The sequence below is a fragment of the Centroberyx affinis genome, unplaced genomic scaffold (genome assembly GCF_046629955.1).
Source record: "Centroberyx affinis isolate AG114_WGS23_722 - 3 ecotype Tasmania unplaced genomic scaffold, CSIRO-AGI_Caff_v1 ptg000440l_1, whole genome shotgun sequence".
In the NCBI taxonomy this organism is placed as follows: Eukaryota; Metazoa; Chordata; class Actinopteri; order Beryciformes; family Berycidae; genus Centroberyx; species Centroberyx affinis.
In genome coordinates, this window is record NW_027279103.1 from 347,701 (window position 1) to 361,159 (window position 13,459).

At 42.8% G+C, this 13,459-nt stretch overlaps 1 protein-coding gene across 1 annotated transcript; it reads left to right on the forward strand.

Annotated features, from left to right (window-relative positions):
* Positions 1–3,896: 3,896 nt before the first annotated feature.
* loxl5a (lysyl oxidase-like 5a) lies at positions 3,897–8,469 on the forward strand. Its single transcript, XM_071516966.1, has 7 exons — positions 3,897–4,929; positions 5,150–5,258; positions 6,002–6,139; positions 6,551–6,707; positions 6,951–7,046; positions 7,553–7,668; positions 7,842–8,469. The coding sequence occupies exons 1-7, from the start codon at positions 3,897–3,899 to the stop codon at positions 7,846–7,848; spliced, it is 1,656 nt and encodes a 551-aa protein (XP_071373067.1). The 3' UTR covers positions 7,849–8,469.
* The last annotated feature ends 4,990 nt before the right edge of the window (positions 8,470–13,459 follow it).

Consider the following 13,459-nt stretch of genomic DNA (forward strand, 5'->3'; position numbering starts at 1 on the left):
CTCCCTCCCTGTGGTTTATAAGTGAATTAAGCAAAGCAGCTTTCATGTATTCTGCTTCCTCCTTGTGGAACTCACTGCAAAAAAACAGAAAGAGCTGGTCACTCTCTGTGAGTTTAAATCTGCTATGAAGGATGTTTTTTTTTAACCTTTATTTATCCAGGGAAAGTCGACTGAGCACGTTTGCTCTTTTCCAACAACACCCTGTTTCACATTCACACAGTTCCACACATTTCACACCTGGGAGCTGCCAAGCACCAACACAAATACTGGCCACTGAGCAGGGGTTGGGTGGGTGCCTTGCTCAAGGGCACCTATGACAGTTGTTGCTGAGGGAGGAGAGAGCGATGATTTGTTCACTTTCCCCACCCAGAGTTTCCAGGTCAGTCTGTGAATTCGAACCCACGACCTTCCAGTCAAAAACCTTCTTAACCTCCTATTTTGAGGCAAACTACTGCTGTTTGAGCACTAACACTGAAAGAATTGACTTTGCTCTTACCTTCTATATGATTTTTTATTGTATTTTGCTTTTGTACATTGTTATATGTAATCTGGCTGCAACTTCTATGTTTGTCTTCATGTTGCTCTCTTCGCCAGGTCTCTCTCAAGTTCAAATAAATAAATAAAACAATCTGAAATATCTTCATTGATGGTTGTCAGATACCATCCTGTACTGGCAGGCTTTTCTGCAATGTGCATGTGGGACATCAGAGCCAGGGGGTTTAAATCATGTGTGTCAACAAGGGAGGGACGGAGGTGTGGCACTGGGTGACTTACGCAGAGAGAGAGAGCACCTGCCAGACTGAGGGAATGACACCCATCCAGCCACAGCCAGCCTGAGCCAACTAGACCTGGCCTCTCTCTCTCTTTCACTCGCTCTCTCACTCTCTCTCATACACACACACTTCCCTTTCGCCCGTTTCTCACACTCACTCATGGATATGTACACTCACACAGATTGCTGAAAGGCTCTGAGTGCTTGCCAGGGTGTGTGAGTATATTTAGCGGGGATTCTTGCCGTGTCAGGGGAGCAGGAGATACAGGTTTTTATGGACTGACTGACCTCTTCTAATCCGCAGCATGATGGCTGGCATGTTCCTCATTCCCTTGGGACTGGCACCTAGCTAGTAGCTACCAGCCTATCCACACGTCCCAGCAGCCACAGCTCAGGCTGGATGGGGGCAAAGCAGGGGAAAGGTGAGGCCGTCTCACAGTCGCTCACCCACTTGGTTTCAATCCACAATCTCTTCAGGCTTTCCAAAGACAGTCAGATGGAAAGCCTGAAGTCCCTGCTACAAGCCTTTGGCAAAGTAGTATTCTTTCTGGGCATGTACATGGGTTACGTTTGGTTCACACAGGCCTTGAAAATCCTTGAAAGTTTGTGGATTTGAGAAAAATAAAATAAAGCCTTAAAAGTCTTTGAAAATGAATGGATATCCTTGAAAGTATTCTTTTTTTTTTAATGTAGCACCCAAATTCACCAATATACTTAAGCTCTCTGGACCGCTCTCTGTCCTACATCCTGAGGAAAACCCTGGGAGGGATATTTGCTTTGATATAAGTTTTAAAATTAATGATGATGTCTTGACTGGACAAGATCACAAGTAACAATTAGGCCTCGGTTGTGTAATTTTGACCAATGTCGTGTCTTACCCCACAACATGCCAATTTTGTGTCCTTAAATTTCACCAAACAAGGCCTTGAAAGTCATTGAAAAGTCCTTGAACTTGATGTCCAAGTGAGTGCTGGCAACAACCCAAGAAAATTAATTAATGCAATATTTTCATATGTTAATGTTACTTAATATGAATTACATTATTACACTACAACAGTAAACATATATCATGTAACACATACTGTTAAAGAGCTGCATCTTGAACTGGCCTAAGGCCAAGTAGAGGATTGGTTTCAGACACACTGAGACTGTCCATCCTGTTACTGACTGGATGGTGGAAAGAGCAGCATAGAATATCTGGCACCACATATAACACACATATCCAGCTGGATACAGATTATATACACACACTTATGCAATTGCCTGTGGACTAGAAAATGTATGTCATACACCACTCATGGTTAGACAGGCAAATTAGACATGGAGGCCAGACATACCTGGAGAGATAAGATAGATAGATTATACTGGAAATGTTCTACTACTTTATTAAACATAGGATGGCTTGCTTTTTTATCAGTTTTGATTATGCCACATCAAGAGACTTGACGATAACTGTAAAATTTGAGTAGACTTGACACTGATTATTCCCTATTCATAGTATTCTGTTACATCACCACACGGCCATCTTGGGAAAATGTAATAAATTAACAGGTAAAGCATCATATTGGTAGGAAATGCATGTGACATCGGCAATACTATAAATTGCAAAAAGGAAACAGGTCAGTGTGATTCATAAACACAAGTTTGGTTTGAACTAAAGGAGGACTGATGTTTGTCTTGGACCCAATTACGTAACAGCACTTTATTGTCACTTCAGACTTCATCCTTATTCATATTCACCACTAAAGAGCCTCCAGAAACTTGAGCCGTGACGCGCTGACAGATCACGGGATCTTGCGGGGGCCACGCAAAAGTCACGAGATTTTTTCAGTCAGATAAAAATAGGAGGCGCGTCGCACCTATGGCACTTCCATATATGGAAGGAAATTTGGCGACAGGTCGTAAAGCATGAATTGTAGTTTTCTTGTGCTGATTCAGGTGCACAGGATTCCCATGATGTTTGAAAAATAAGCCAGAAATTAAAACCATGTCTTCCCTCGCTGGACATTACATTTCCATCACCGGCGTACACAGGACTGGCCTGTAACCGAAAGACTCTACATTACAACAAATGGGAGTGCAGCGTTGACTTTCTGTGAGAGTCGACTGCCATCATGTGGCAAAGATGTTGGCTTGGCCCCAAGGTGTGGATTTGGCCGAGGTACCAGACTGAATACACGCCCTGAGGCCAGTCCTCTAACCTGAGTTCCCAAACTCAGAACCCCAGATCACTGACCCCCATTTGGTAAGAATTTGTCCCAGGCCCCATATAGGTCTAGGAGAAGATGTTTTGTTCCATCATCCGATAAAAACCTCTCTGGATAGATGTGATGGTGTAGTAGGACAATAGATTTCAATCTATGAAGTGAATATGAATATTTTGCTTTATTTTTGGTATGCAACATGAAATAGGGCTACATATATTTCATAGAAACAGCATGTGCACTTTAATTGATGCATTTTGACCTTAATAGAAACGGTGGCTCAGGTCAGTGGCTACGCTGAAGCACGCCACCTGTGCATTAATGCTTAGGTTATTTCCTATTATAATATACTACTGTTATACCCTGTAGGAATAGTATAAAAACCATTGGAATTATGGTCAGTCAGGTGTTGAATTCAACAAGTCTGTGCGTCATGGCGCGAATGGGAAGGGTTTCAGCTGAAACTCACTGACAGTTATTTTGGATAAACTGTTTTTCTCATGGTAGTGCGTGCTACTCTTTACTCACCTGGACACAATTTCTGGACAGTAAATAACTAGGCTACGCGTAAAAATAGAAATACCGAACAAATTATGAAACCCACCCAATCAACGGTGACGAAATAGTTAAACTGAGACATTTTAAAGAAAAAAAACTGTTTCTCTCTGTGTGCATGGGTGGATAAAGTCATTTTCTGAAAGTAAGCGATCGCACTAGGCTACATTACAAACACTTGAGCACGTCTCAACCCAAATATTCACTACGGCGATGCTGTGCGCAACTGCGTGACGAAATCAGGTGTGTTCAAAACACCACCTGAAACATCACCCACATTTTCACAGAAGTGTCAAAATCAAATGTAGGCTAGTTAATGTCTCAGTGCTGGAGCTCTTCAGATAGAAACACCAAGACTTTTAGCCATGGAGAAGTTTGCTTTTGTATTAATTTGCTTACTTGATGTTCTGGTGCATTTGGGCACAGGTCAGCACCATTTACGCGCACCTGCCGGACCGTGGAGAAACCGGATTCAGTGGGAGAATAACGGTCGGGTGTACAGTTTACTGAGCACAGGGGCTCAATATCACGCACCTATACAGGCGAGGAGGCAGACCCAGCTCTTCCTGACGGCAAAACATCACAATAACCAACTTCAGCCCTCTGCTGTGCTGAGCAGATCCTCCAGAACTAGATCTGCAGATCTAGACGAGAGAGCCGGGGTTTACTCTCAACGAAACGGCCGCATTCAACTGGATGCGTCGGTTCTTGGTGCCGATGCGGGTCAGTATTTGCTCGCCACGCGTCGACCCACCTCGGGCGCACAGAATCGGTCCCCACCCACGGGAGACACTGTGGTTGCGGGATACCGTTCACGCCAACCCTCGTCTAACGGCACCGCTCCCGCTCTCACCACCATGCAGGAGTTCTCTGGCAGCGGGGTCCCGAGAGGAGGACGGAGCCCACCGGGGGATGATGCTGGTCCGCCGGGTCCACTGCCACAAGCCACTGCGCCACCGGTAAGATCACCGGGCTTTACGCACAGCCGAGGCGCTAGTCGACGATCTGAGAGCCCAGAATCAACTGTCCGGTCACCTAACACACCTGGATGGGTCAGCATCGTTGAGGATGGTGGGAACGGACGCCGCATCCAGCAGCAATCCAATATAGGGGACACTCGCAGCGCGCACAGAGCGCACTCTATAACCAGAGTCTCGCCGGAGTCAAATGTTTCCCCCACAGCGCTGTCCAGCAACGCCGTAGAGACTCATTTTCCTCGCCCAAGGCCTGAAACAACACGGACTACGGGCAATATAGTAAGGGATGATGCTCGGGATCCACACAGCATTCATCACAGGAACTCAGTTTTCTATAATGTGTACCCACCAGACAGCAGGAACAGGGTCCCTGTGCGCCAGCCACCGGGGACGGGCTACGGCACCAGGTTCTTCCACAATGGTAAGACAGGTCGGAGGATTTAAAACGAAAGTATATGAAATGTATTTTACACACATACTGTGTGAATTTTTGAAATGTATATTTTTATTTTTTGTAAAGCCTAGACTATTCTTAATTTTAGCACCCCAAACTCTACGCTCTTCTAAGAATAATCAATAAATAAATAAAGAACACCTCGTTCTAGCCAGATTTCTCAATGTGGATTCATTGTGTTCTACAGGTCTCCCAGACCTGATTCCTGACCCCTATTACATCCAAGCTGCCTCTTACATCCAGAGAGTGCAGATGTATGCGCTCCGCTGTGCTGCTGAGGAGAACTGTCTTTCCAGGTAGCTAACATGTCTTTGACACTGCATTAAGCCATCAGCAATGCGTCAAACAGTGATCATACATTTTAGTCATTGGGTTTGTTCCTGTAGTATGATTATTCTATGTGAAATGCAGGTGCTCTCTCTATTGTGTAATAAATCTTTATACATTTACACATAAATGGCAATGAGACGTGTATAAATGAAGAAAAAGTAATAATAACAGTATAAGCTTCCTATGGTTGCCACATTAGGATGTGTGTTGACCAGACATACTTGGTCCAGTCCCATTTGGAAGCCACAGCTGAGTGACAGAGCGGCTCCACACAAACCTGGCAACCGACCGAGATTCTCTCCTCTGATCTGAGCAGCCACTCCGCCAAGTAAAATAAACTCTAAAATGAAAGGCTGCGGATTCCTGAGGTGAATGTAAAAACTACTGAGGCAAAACCCAAAACCGCCCTCTGGTCGCCTCTGAATCACAATAATGTCAACTGGCTAATGAGGAGTGAAAGGAGTTCAATATGCAGTGAAATGTGTGGAGTACAGTGTGATTTATATGGCAACCAAATATACAGGCAGTATATTTTGGGGATATTCCCTGTCCTGTTCATGTTTTATTTTTAAAGTCTGGCTTTCTATACTTTTTCAGCCCTCTCAGCATTCACAATGTCCTGATGTTTTAGTTTCTATCTATTATAGGTTTCTAAAAAGCATCTTAGTGTTATATGATGCGCTAGGTTTTGCTCTCCTTGTCCCTCCAGGTCTGCATACCATGCGAGTGTGAGCGACCTGGACTACCGAGTCCTGCTGCGGTTCCCCCAGCGGGTGAAGAACCAGGGAACAGCGGACTTCCTCCCAGTGAAGCCCAGACACGAGTGGGAATGGCACAGCTGTCACCAGTGAGTTCACAACATGCCGTCGCACACACACTCACCTGCATGCATACGAATAATGGAGCAAGTTCATACACACACACACACACACACACTGGTATAGTGTGCATGCAGGCTTGGGTTTTAACCTACTTGGAGTACCAGCTGGGTGGATTTTACTGCATCAGGATAGTTAAGATAGTGTCAGCTAAGTTGTCAATCACAGATAAGTGTATAAAATTTACTTTCAGATACATTCCTGTGATAGTCTGTGATATTCTCTTGTACTCCATGAATTGTCTTATGTGGAAAACCCCAGTTATCTGTGGATCCAGCCTGCGCATGTCAAATGATAAGAATTATTTGCAACTAGGGGACTTTTTACATTACATTTGTTACAATAAAACTGTCTTTCTGCTCTGCTTCTGATCTCCCCAGGCATTACCACAGCATGGAGGCCTTCAGTAACTATGACCTGCTGGACGTCCCGACTGGAAGGAAGGTGGCTGAGGGACACAAAGCCAGCTTTTGTCTGGAGGACACTTCCTGTGACCCGGGGATACGACGACGCTTCGCCTGCACCGCTCACACACAGGTCCGTCTGCCTGGTCTATGATTTATGTATTTATCCATTGATTCATCCATCCATCTGTCCATCCATTAATTAATTCATTTTTCACATTTGTTTGGTTATTTGATTTATTGAATCTTGATTGGTTGATTCATCAGTCTAATTTAGTGCTTCTTTTATTTCTGTCATCCATACATTAGAAATAGAAATTCATCAGAGATCATGTCAGATATCTCATACTTTTGCACACGTGTGTATTTTTCTCAGGGGCTCGGTCCAGGTTGCTATGATACGTACCACGCCAACATCGACTGCCAGTGGATCGACATCACAGACGTACCGCCGGGAAACTACATTCTCAAGGTGGGAGCACAGAATCGCAGTAGGAGACTTCAGTTAAATCAGCAGCGCATTAATGATGAACTTCATTAATGAATGATGAAATTCAAAAGAGATACAGTACATGTTCAGATGTCATTCAAAGGTTAATATGTGAGCCGATGTCCTAAGATGGACGTAATTGAATTAAATTGAATTGAATTGAATTGAATTGAATTGAATTGAATTGAATTGAATTGAATTGAATTGAATCGATTCTAATCAAATAGAATCGAATCAAATTGAATTGAGAAGAATCTAATTAATTGAATTGAACTAATGAGACTAATGAGATTAAGACTAATTCAATCCAATCCATTCCATTCCATTCCATTCCATTCCACTCAAATCAAATCAAATCAAATCAAATCAAATCAAATCAAATCAAATCAAATCAAATCAAATCAAATCAAATCAAATCATCTTAACTGAGAGGCTGCGTTTTCATTATTCACACTGTCACCATCATCTCTGTCTTACGTGTTTCCCAGGTGACAGTGAATCCCTCTCAGCTGGTTCAGGAGTCAGATTTCTCCAACAACGAGGTGCGATGTGACATCAGGTACACGGGGACCTACGTCCAGGCCAGGAACTGCAGGATCACTGCGTAAGTCAAACACTCAGAAACATCTGCATTTCAGTCCTTACAATGAAATGCGTTCACCCTAGTATTTGTCAGTCAGTTGTTTATACAATGAGTTCAAAAATATTCTGGTCTAGTGAAGAAGAAGCGCTCTTCACTGATGCCTGTTTTTTGTTTTGTTTTTGTTTTTTTCACAGAAGCTAACCTGACTGATGGCCAGACTCACCAAGACACACGCAGTCAATATGTTCTTGTTGCTGTTAATGTAGATACTCTGTTCCTCAGCACTTTAACAGTGAGCTGTCTGCTACAATCTAAATCAGTCTGTTCATTCCAGGTAATAACATAAGATATAGCTACAGCTAGGTAGGTTAATGTAGGTCTATGTAAAGCTGAGTTACCTTATTTATAATATAGTTTTTTTCACTTAAGCAAGGCATGACTGTACTGTTGGTTGTATATGTGCAGCGGCAGCAGCCTTGGGCAAAGCCTTACAAAGCATGTTAGCATGATTCATAAATGCAGGCAAAATAAGCATTCAGATCTTCAAGAAGTCATTTAAATTAATTCAGTCACACTGTGTGACTGAGTTGGTGCTTATTTTGTGGAAGGCCAATGGTGCTCTTCCCTCCTGAAAGGTTATTCACATTTTGTTTTGACAGAGGATAGATCCATAGACCATTATGTGTTAAAACGAGCCACATAACATTATATGTGTACTGTTACAATATAAAAAATCCAAATATTCCTATGTATGCATTTTTATGGCTCGTATAATTTTGTGTGTTAATGTGTATTAGCTTTGTACTGCTAAAGCACTCCACCACTGTTCAACAGTGGAGTGATAATGTATAGTCTGTTCTTTTGGATACTAATGAAAGGGTATTTGTATGTTTGAAAGTTGTACTTAATTTTATAAAACTGTATTTTATAATAAAGGTTGCCAGAATTTTTGGAGACCAAAATGCCATTGAAGACCAAAGCCTTATTCTTTCTCTCTACACTCTGGTAATTAAAGTATGTATTTAAAATAACACCCATTGACAAGATAATTTAAACAAATATTTTACAGCATGATGTCACTCCACCATTCACTTACACTCAACAGTCTGTACAATACAAGCCGAGCTGAACGCCATTAGAGTGGGAAATGTTTAAATGATTTGGAATAACAGATCACACCTCAGAGAAATGTATGAAATTATCCCACTTAGGAAATGGAGGAGAAAGTAAAACACCATGAGCCCGTTGTTGCGTGTGTTCACCAGGCTCCTCATGTTATGTTGAATGATTGGAAAAGACATTAACTCCATGTAAAGTGTCTAGGAATTTCTGTATTTACATAATGTCACTGGATTCACTAAGGACACTGTCTCTTGGTACTTGGAAACATTTTTTTTAACACAATTCATTCTTTTTCCTCTTGTGTTTTTTCTATGTAGAGTAACACTGCTATTTGCTGCCCAAGACAAATACATTGCCTCATCGTCTTGTAATGTCAAACATACCATGGAAGTTAAAGTTTCTTGTTTGATCAGATGTATGGAGGGTCGGCCCGCAGTAGTGACACATCTCTCACAGGTTTCTCTTCCACTGCAGCCTGTAAGATGAAAGCTCAAATCCTGCTATATGAACCGGACCAATTAAGTACATTTAAATTCTAATACATTCAAAGAAATAAAACCTGCATCCCTGACAATGTAACCACACTGGAAAATGCAGAAATAACACAAAATGATGGGAGCGAGTGACATTTTGGACTTGATAGAAAGCCTCATTTTCATGCGCAGCACTTGGGAGAAGGAAATAGCTCTGAGATGTTTATGAGAGGCGCAGGCAGACAGGTGGGTGCTGAGGTCATGGAGTACAGTCTCTCTCCCTGCTGCGGCTCTTTACAGCATCAGACAAACTGTACTGAAGCTGCTCGGCTCACGCACTGACTCAGTCCCACAGTAGTCTGGCTTCAGGCTCTGAGCCTGGAGGCAGCTGGGCTCATCCTGAGGCTAGGCTGCAGGCGATCGCTAACCTTTCCACTACAGTGCCGTGGTAAGAGTGTGGGTCTCTCTTCAGTCAGGTTTGCGTTGGCCCTGGTTTGCTCTAGTTGGACTTTAATGCTGACGAGACCATTTCCCCCTTTTATTCTTTGCATATTATGAAGGCATCCAGAAAGCCAGAACCAGATGAAAGAGCATGGGTGATTGGACTGAGAGAATCACACTGTATTACCACTGTACACTATTGAAATGCAATCAGAAAAGCACAGGATTCAGGAATTGGGTAAGCCTCGGAGATTAGGAAATATCTTTTTGAAATATTACTGTGCCACACATATCCACATCATACTGAGTTTGAACCCAATCTGCAACCCCCACCCACCCAGATGTCTGTCATCCTCTTATCCAAACATGGCCTTTTTGTCGAGCCCACACCATCTTTGGTCAGACGGCCGTAGAGGTGAGCCCCTGATGTGAATTTGAGTGTGACGGAGGGTCAGGTGCCGGAGCAGAGCCACCTCCGCGGCTGCGGGCGGTGTTTGCTCAGGGCAGGTCGACGCGCTGAGCCTCCGGGGCGTGCAGGGTGGGCGGAGGAGCGGGGCGCCCCTGCCTGCCCCCGGCCCGGCCGCTGGAGATGGCGAGGAGGAGAGAAATTCCACAGTTTCACAGCCAGCCAGGAAAACCGGACAGGAGACTGCTGACATCAGCAGTGCCAGGGCCAAACCGTCCTTATCACAGGCTGACTGTGTGTGTGATGGCGGTCCAGAGGCCCGACTGTCTGAGACTCCCAGTCAACAAGTCCCAGAGCCAACAGGCGAGACCACTGTGACCACTGGGACACATGATAGCAGTTGTTTTGTTGTTCTTCCTACAGACATACACAGCAAAACTGTCAGTCAAGGGCGGAAGAAACTAATTACATTAACTCAGCTTTTTTGTCTAGGCCTACTTTTTTGAGTATTTTCACTCATTTTCAGTAATTTAACTTTTACTTTAGTATGTTTTTGCTGAAGTGTTGTACTATTTTTTTAAAATCACATCCATTATCAGAGTATACATTTTTGTAGGTTTCCCATAAGTAACACAAACTGGACCACCATAAATTGACAAATTGTGGAGCCATTCACAGTGAACAGTCAGTTACTAAAGAAGAGGAGAATAATCTGTCTTTAATGTAATTTTCATGTTTTTCCAATTGAAATAATCTAGTTTCTATTCTGTCCTCTCATCCTTTTAGAACTGCGTGGGAAAGATTGCATCTAACAACGCTCTCTTTTCTAAAACAAAGTAACTCAGTAACTTTTACTACATTTTAAATGAGCTACTTAAATGAATAGTTCACCCAAAAATGAGAATTCTGTCATCATCTACTCACCCTCATGCCAAATGAAACACAGGTGAAATTTGTTAGTCCATATAACACACAGGGAGGTTGCCAGCACAACTTGGTAGCAGCCTTCTCCAAAACAACTGAAGTCAATGGGGACCTGTTCTTTAGAGCTCCAAAACAAAAACAGCCAAACAATCACACTGTGAACACTGCAAATCAATCAGCTGTAGTTAAGATTTGCACTAAATCATGGTGTAAATATACTGTAGGTCTTTTTGGAACTCTGAAGAACTGGTCCCCACTGACTTTAGTTGTTTTGGAGAAGGCTGCTATGGAGTTGTGCTGGCAGCCTCCCTGTGTGTAATATGGACAAACTTCACCTGTGTTTCAACTGGCATGAGGGTGAGTAGATGATGACAGAATTTTCATTTTTGGGTGAACTATTCCTTTAAGTTCAATTTCAGCAAAGTAACAATACTTCTATTTGAGTAGAATATTTTGGTACTCTTTCCACACCTGCTGTCAGTGTTAATTTAACTCAGAGTGCAAAAAACAACATTATGCCAGTCGTTATATCAGTTGATAACCCCATCAGAGTTAATGTAACACTTTTAGATAGTTTTGAGCTCCTGCTACAGAGCCAGATCAGCTCTATGAGTGGACAAACAACACTTCAACCAACACTTGTCAACTATAAATCATTGTCACTGAAAAATCAACACTCATTAACACTGGACATTTTGCTGTGTAGCGTGGATTGGGTCTGATCTTAAAAATGATGCAAAATCATGGATCAACCTAAAGGTACACTGCAGTTTTCAGTGTTGATTTTTCAATGAAAATTATTTTGAGTTGATGAGTGTTGAGTTGTTGAAGAGTTGTTTGTTCACTCATAGAGCTGATTTGTCTCTGGAGCGGCTGTTCAAAACTATCAACAGAGTTGGATTAACTGTGCTGGGTGTGGATTACATGGTGTTGATTTTTAACACTGACAGTATTGCATGTATAGAGTCTGGAATTTGAGCTTCCATCATTAATCAAATAATTCAGTGTCAAATCATTGCAAATTATCTGTCTGGATATGTGGTCTGTGTTTGCGTTATATCAATGGCAAAGCTGTTTGTTTGCAGTAAAGAGAAGAAGCTGTTTTTGTGAGCGTGATGGAAATAACAGGAGTGTTTTTCTCTCCTTCTGGTATTACACAGCAGTGTCTGACGTCTTTAAAGAGGAAACAATGTTTACCTGGGCAGGACAAGGACTCCCTGGTCCGACCATTTACACATCATTACACTTTTAACAGGTTTCCCTGTTTGAAATAGAAGAATGTGTGCTCAATGGCCCCTGTACTTTTCCCCTCTGAGCTGCTGTGCAAATACCAAAATAGCCAGTAGGCCATCTGAGTGGATGCATGCTCATTTCTAACTGAGTTAAATCCTGTTATTCTATTATTTTTGGGCTAGGAAGTGGGATTGGGCAGGGAGGCCATCCGGATGAAGCTGTGAGGGGGGGAGGTGGAGGAGGGGAAGTAGGGGTGGAGAAGTGGAGCGGAGGAGTGTGAAGAGAGAGACGGGGGGAGAGGTTATTCAACTGAAACGATCCAGATATTTTTGGTTTGAATTTGCTTCTAAATGCTCGTATTGTTTTATGGGTTTTACACATGAGTGTCTGCCGAGGTTAAGACGTCTCCCTTCGTCCCATACATCTGTTCATCTGTCACGCTCCATGAAGAGGGCGCTTTATGGGTCCAGAGACATACTCATAAAAACACACACACACACACACACACACACACACACTCACACACACACACACACACACACAGACAGAAACAGGCATGAGAGTACTGGGCTGTTCTTGTCTCCTGTAATACAAACTGTTGTTCTACTGTGAAAATGAGAGGAATGCACATGTATTTGTTACTGAGACTGGGCAGACATAATGCTTGTTTGTATAAAGAGAAAGCCTGGTGGTAGGTGGTAGGTGGTTTTAGCAGTAATACTGTAAGAGAACAGCACTTCTACTCACAGTTTGTATTTTGAGCAGCGATACCTGACTACGAGGAGGCACAAGTATTCATTCATTCAGTTCAAGATTTCCTAGAACAGAAAATAGAAAACACAGTATTTTGAGAGCGCTTCACAAAAACTAGCTGGGAGGCTAGGTCAAATCAATTAGTGCTTCAAAAGGCATTGCCAAAGATTTTTAATCTCTGTATCCAAACAACAGAGATCATGTGAGAGAGGCCACTGAATTCAAATTCAAATTCATCCCTCCAGTTCATTGCAATGTGGGCCAAGTCAAGCTTTCCATTGGGTTTCCTAGCTGTCATTCATAAAACAAGACTGTGTGTCATTTTAAAGCAATCAATATTTTGCATGAATTTCTGTTGGGTCCAAGTGTGCCTTGGTACCAAAAACATTCTCTGTTCCCCTTCAGTTCTTTTCTGTGCCACGATATTCTGTTCTATTCCCATCCTCTATCCTATTAGACA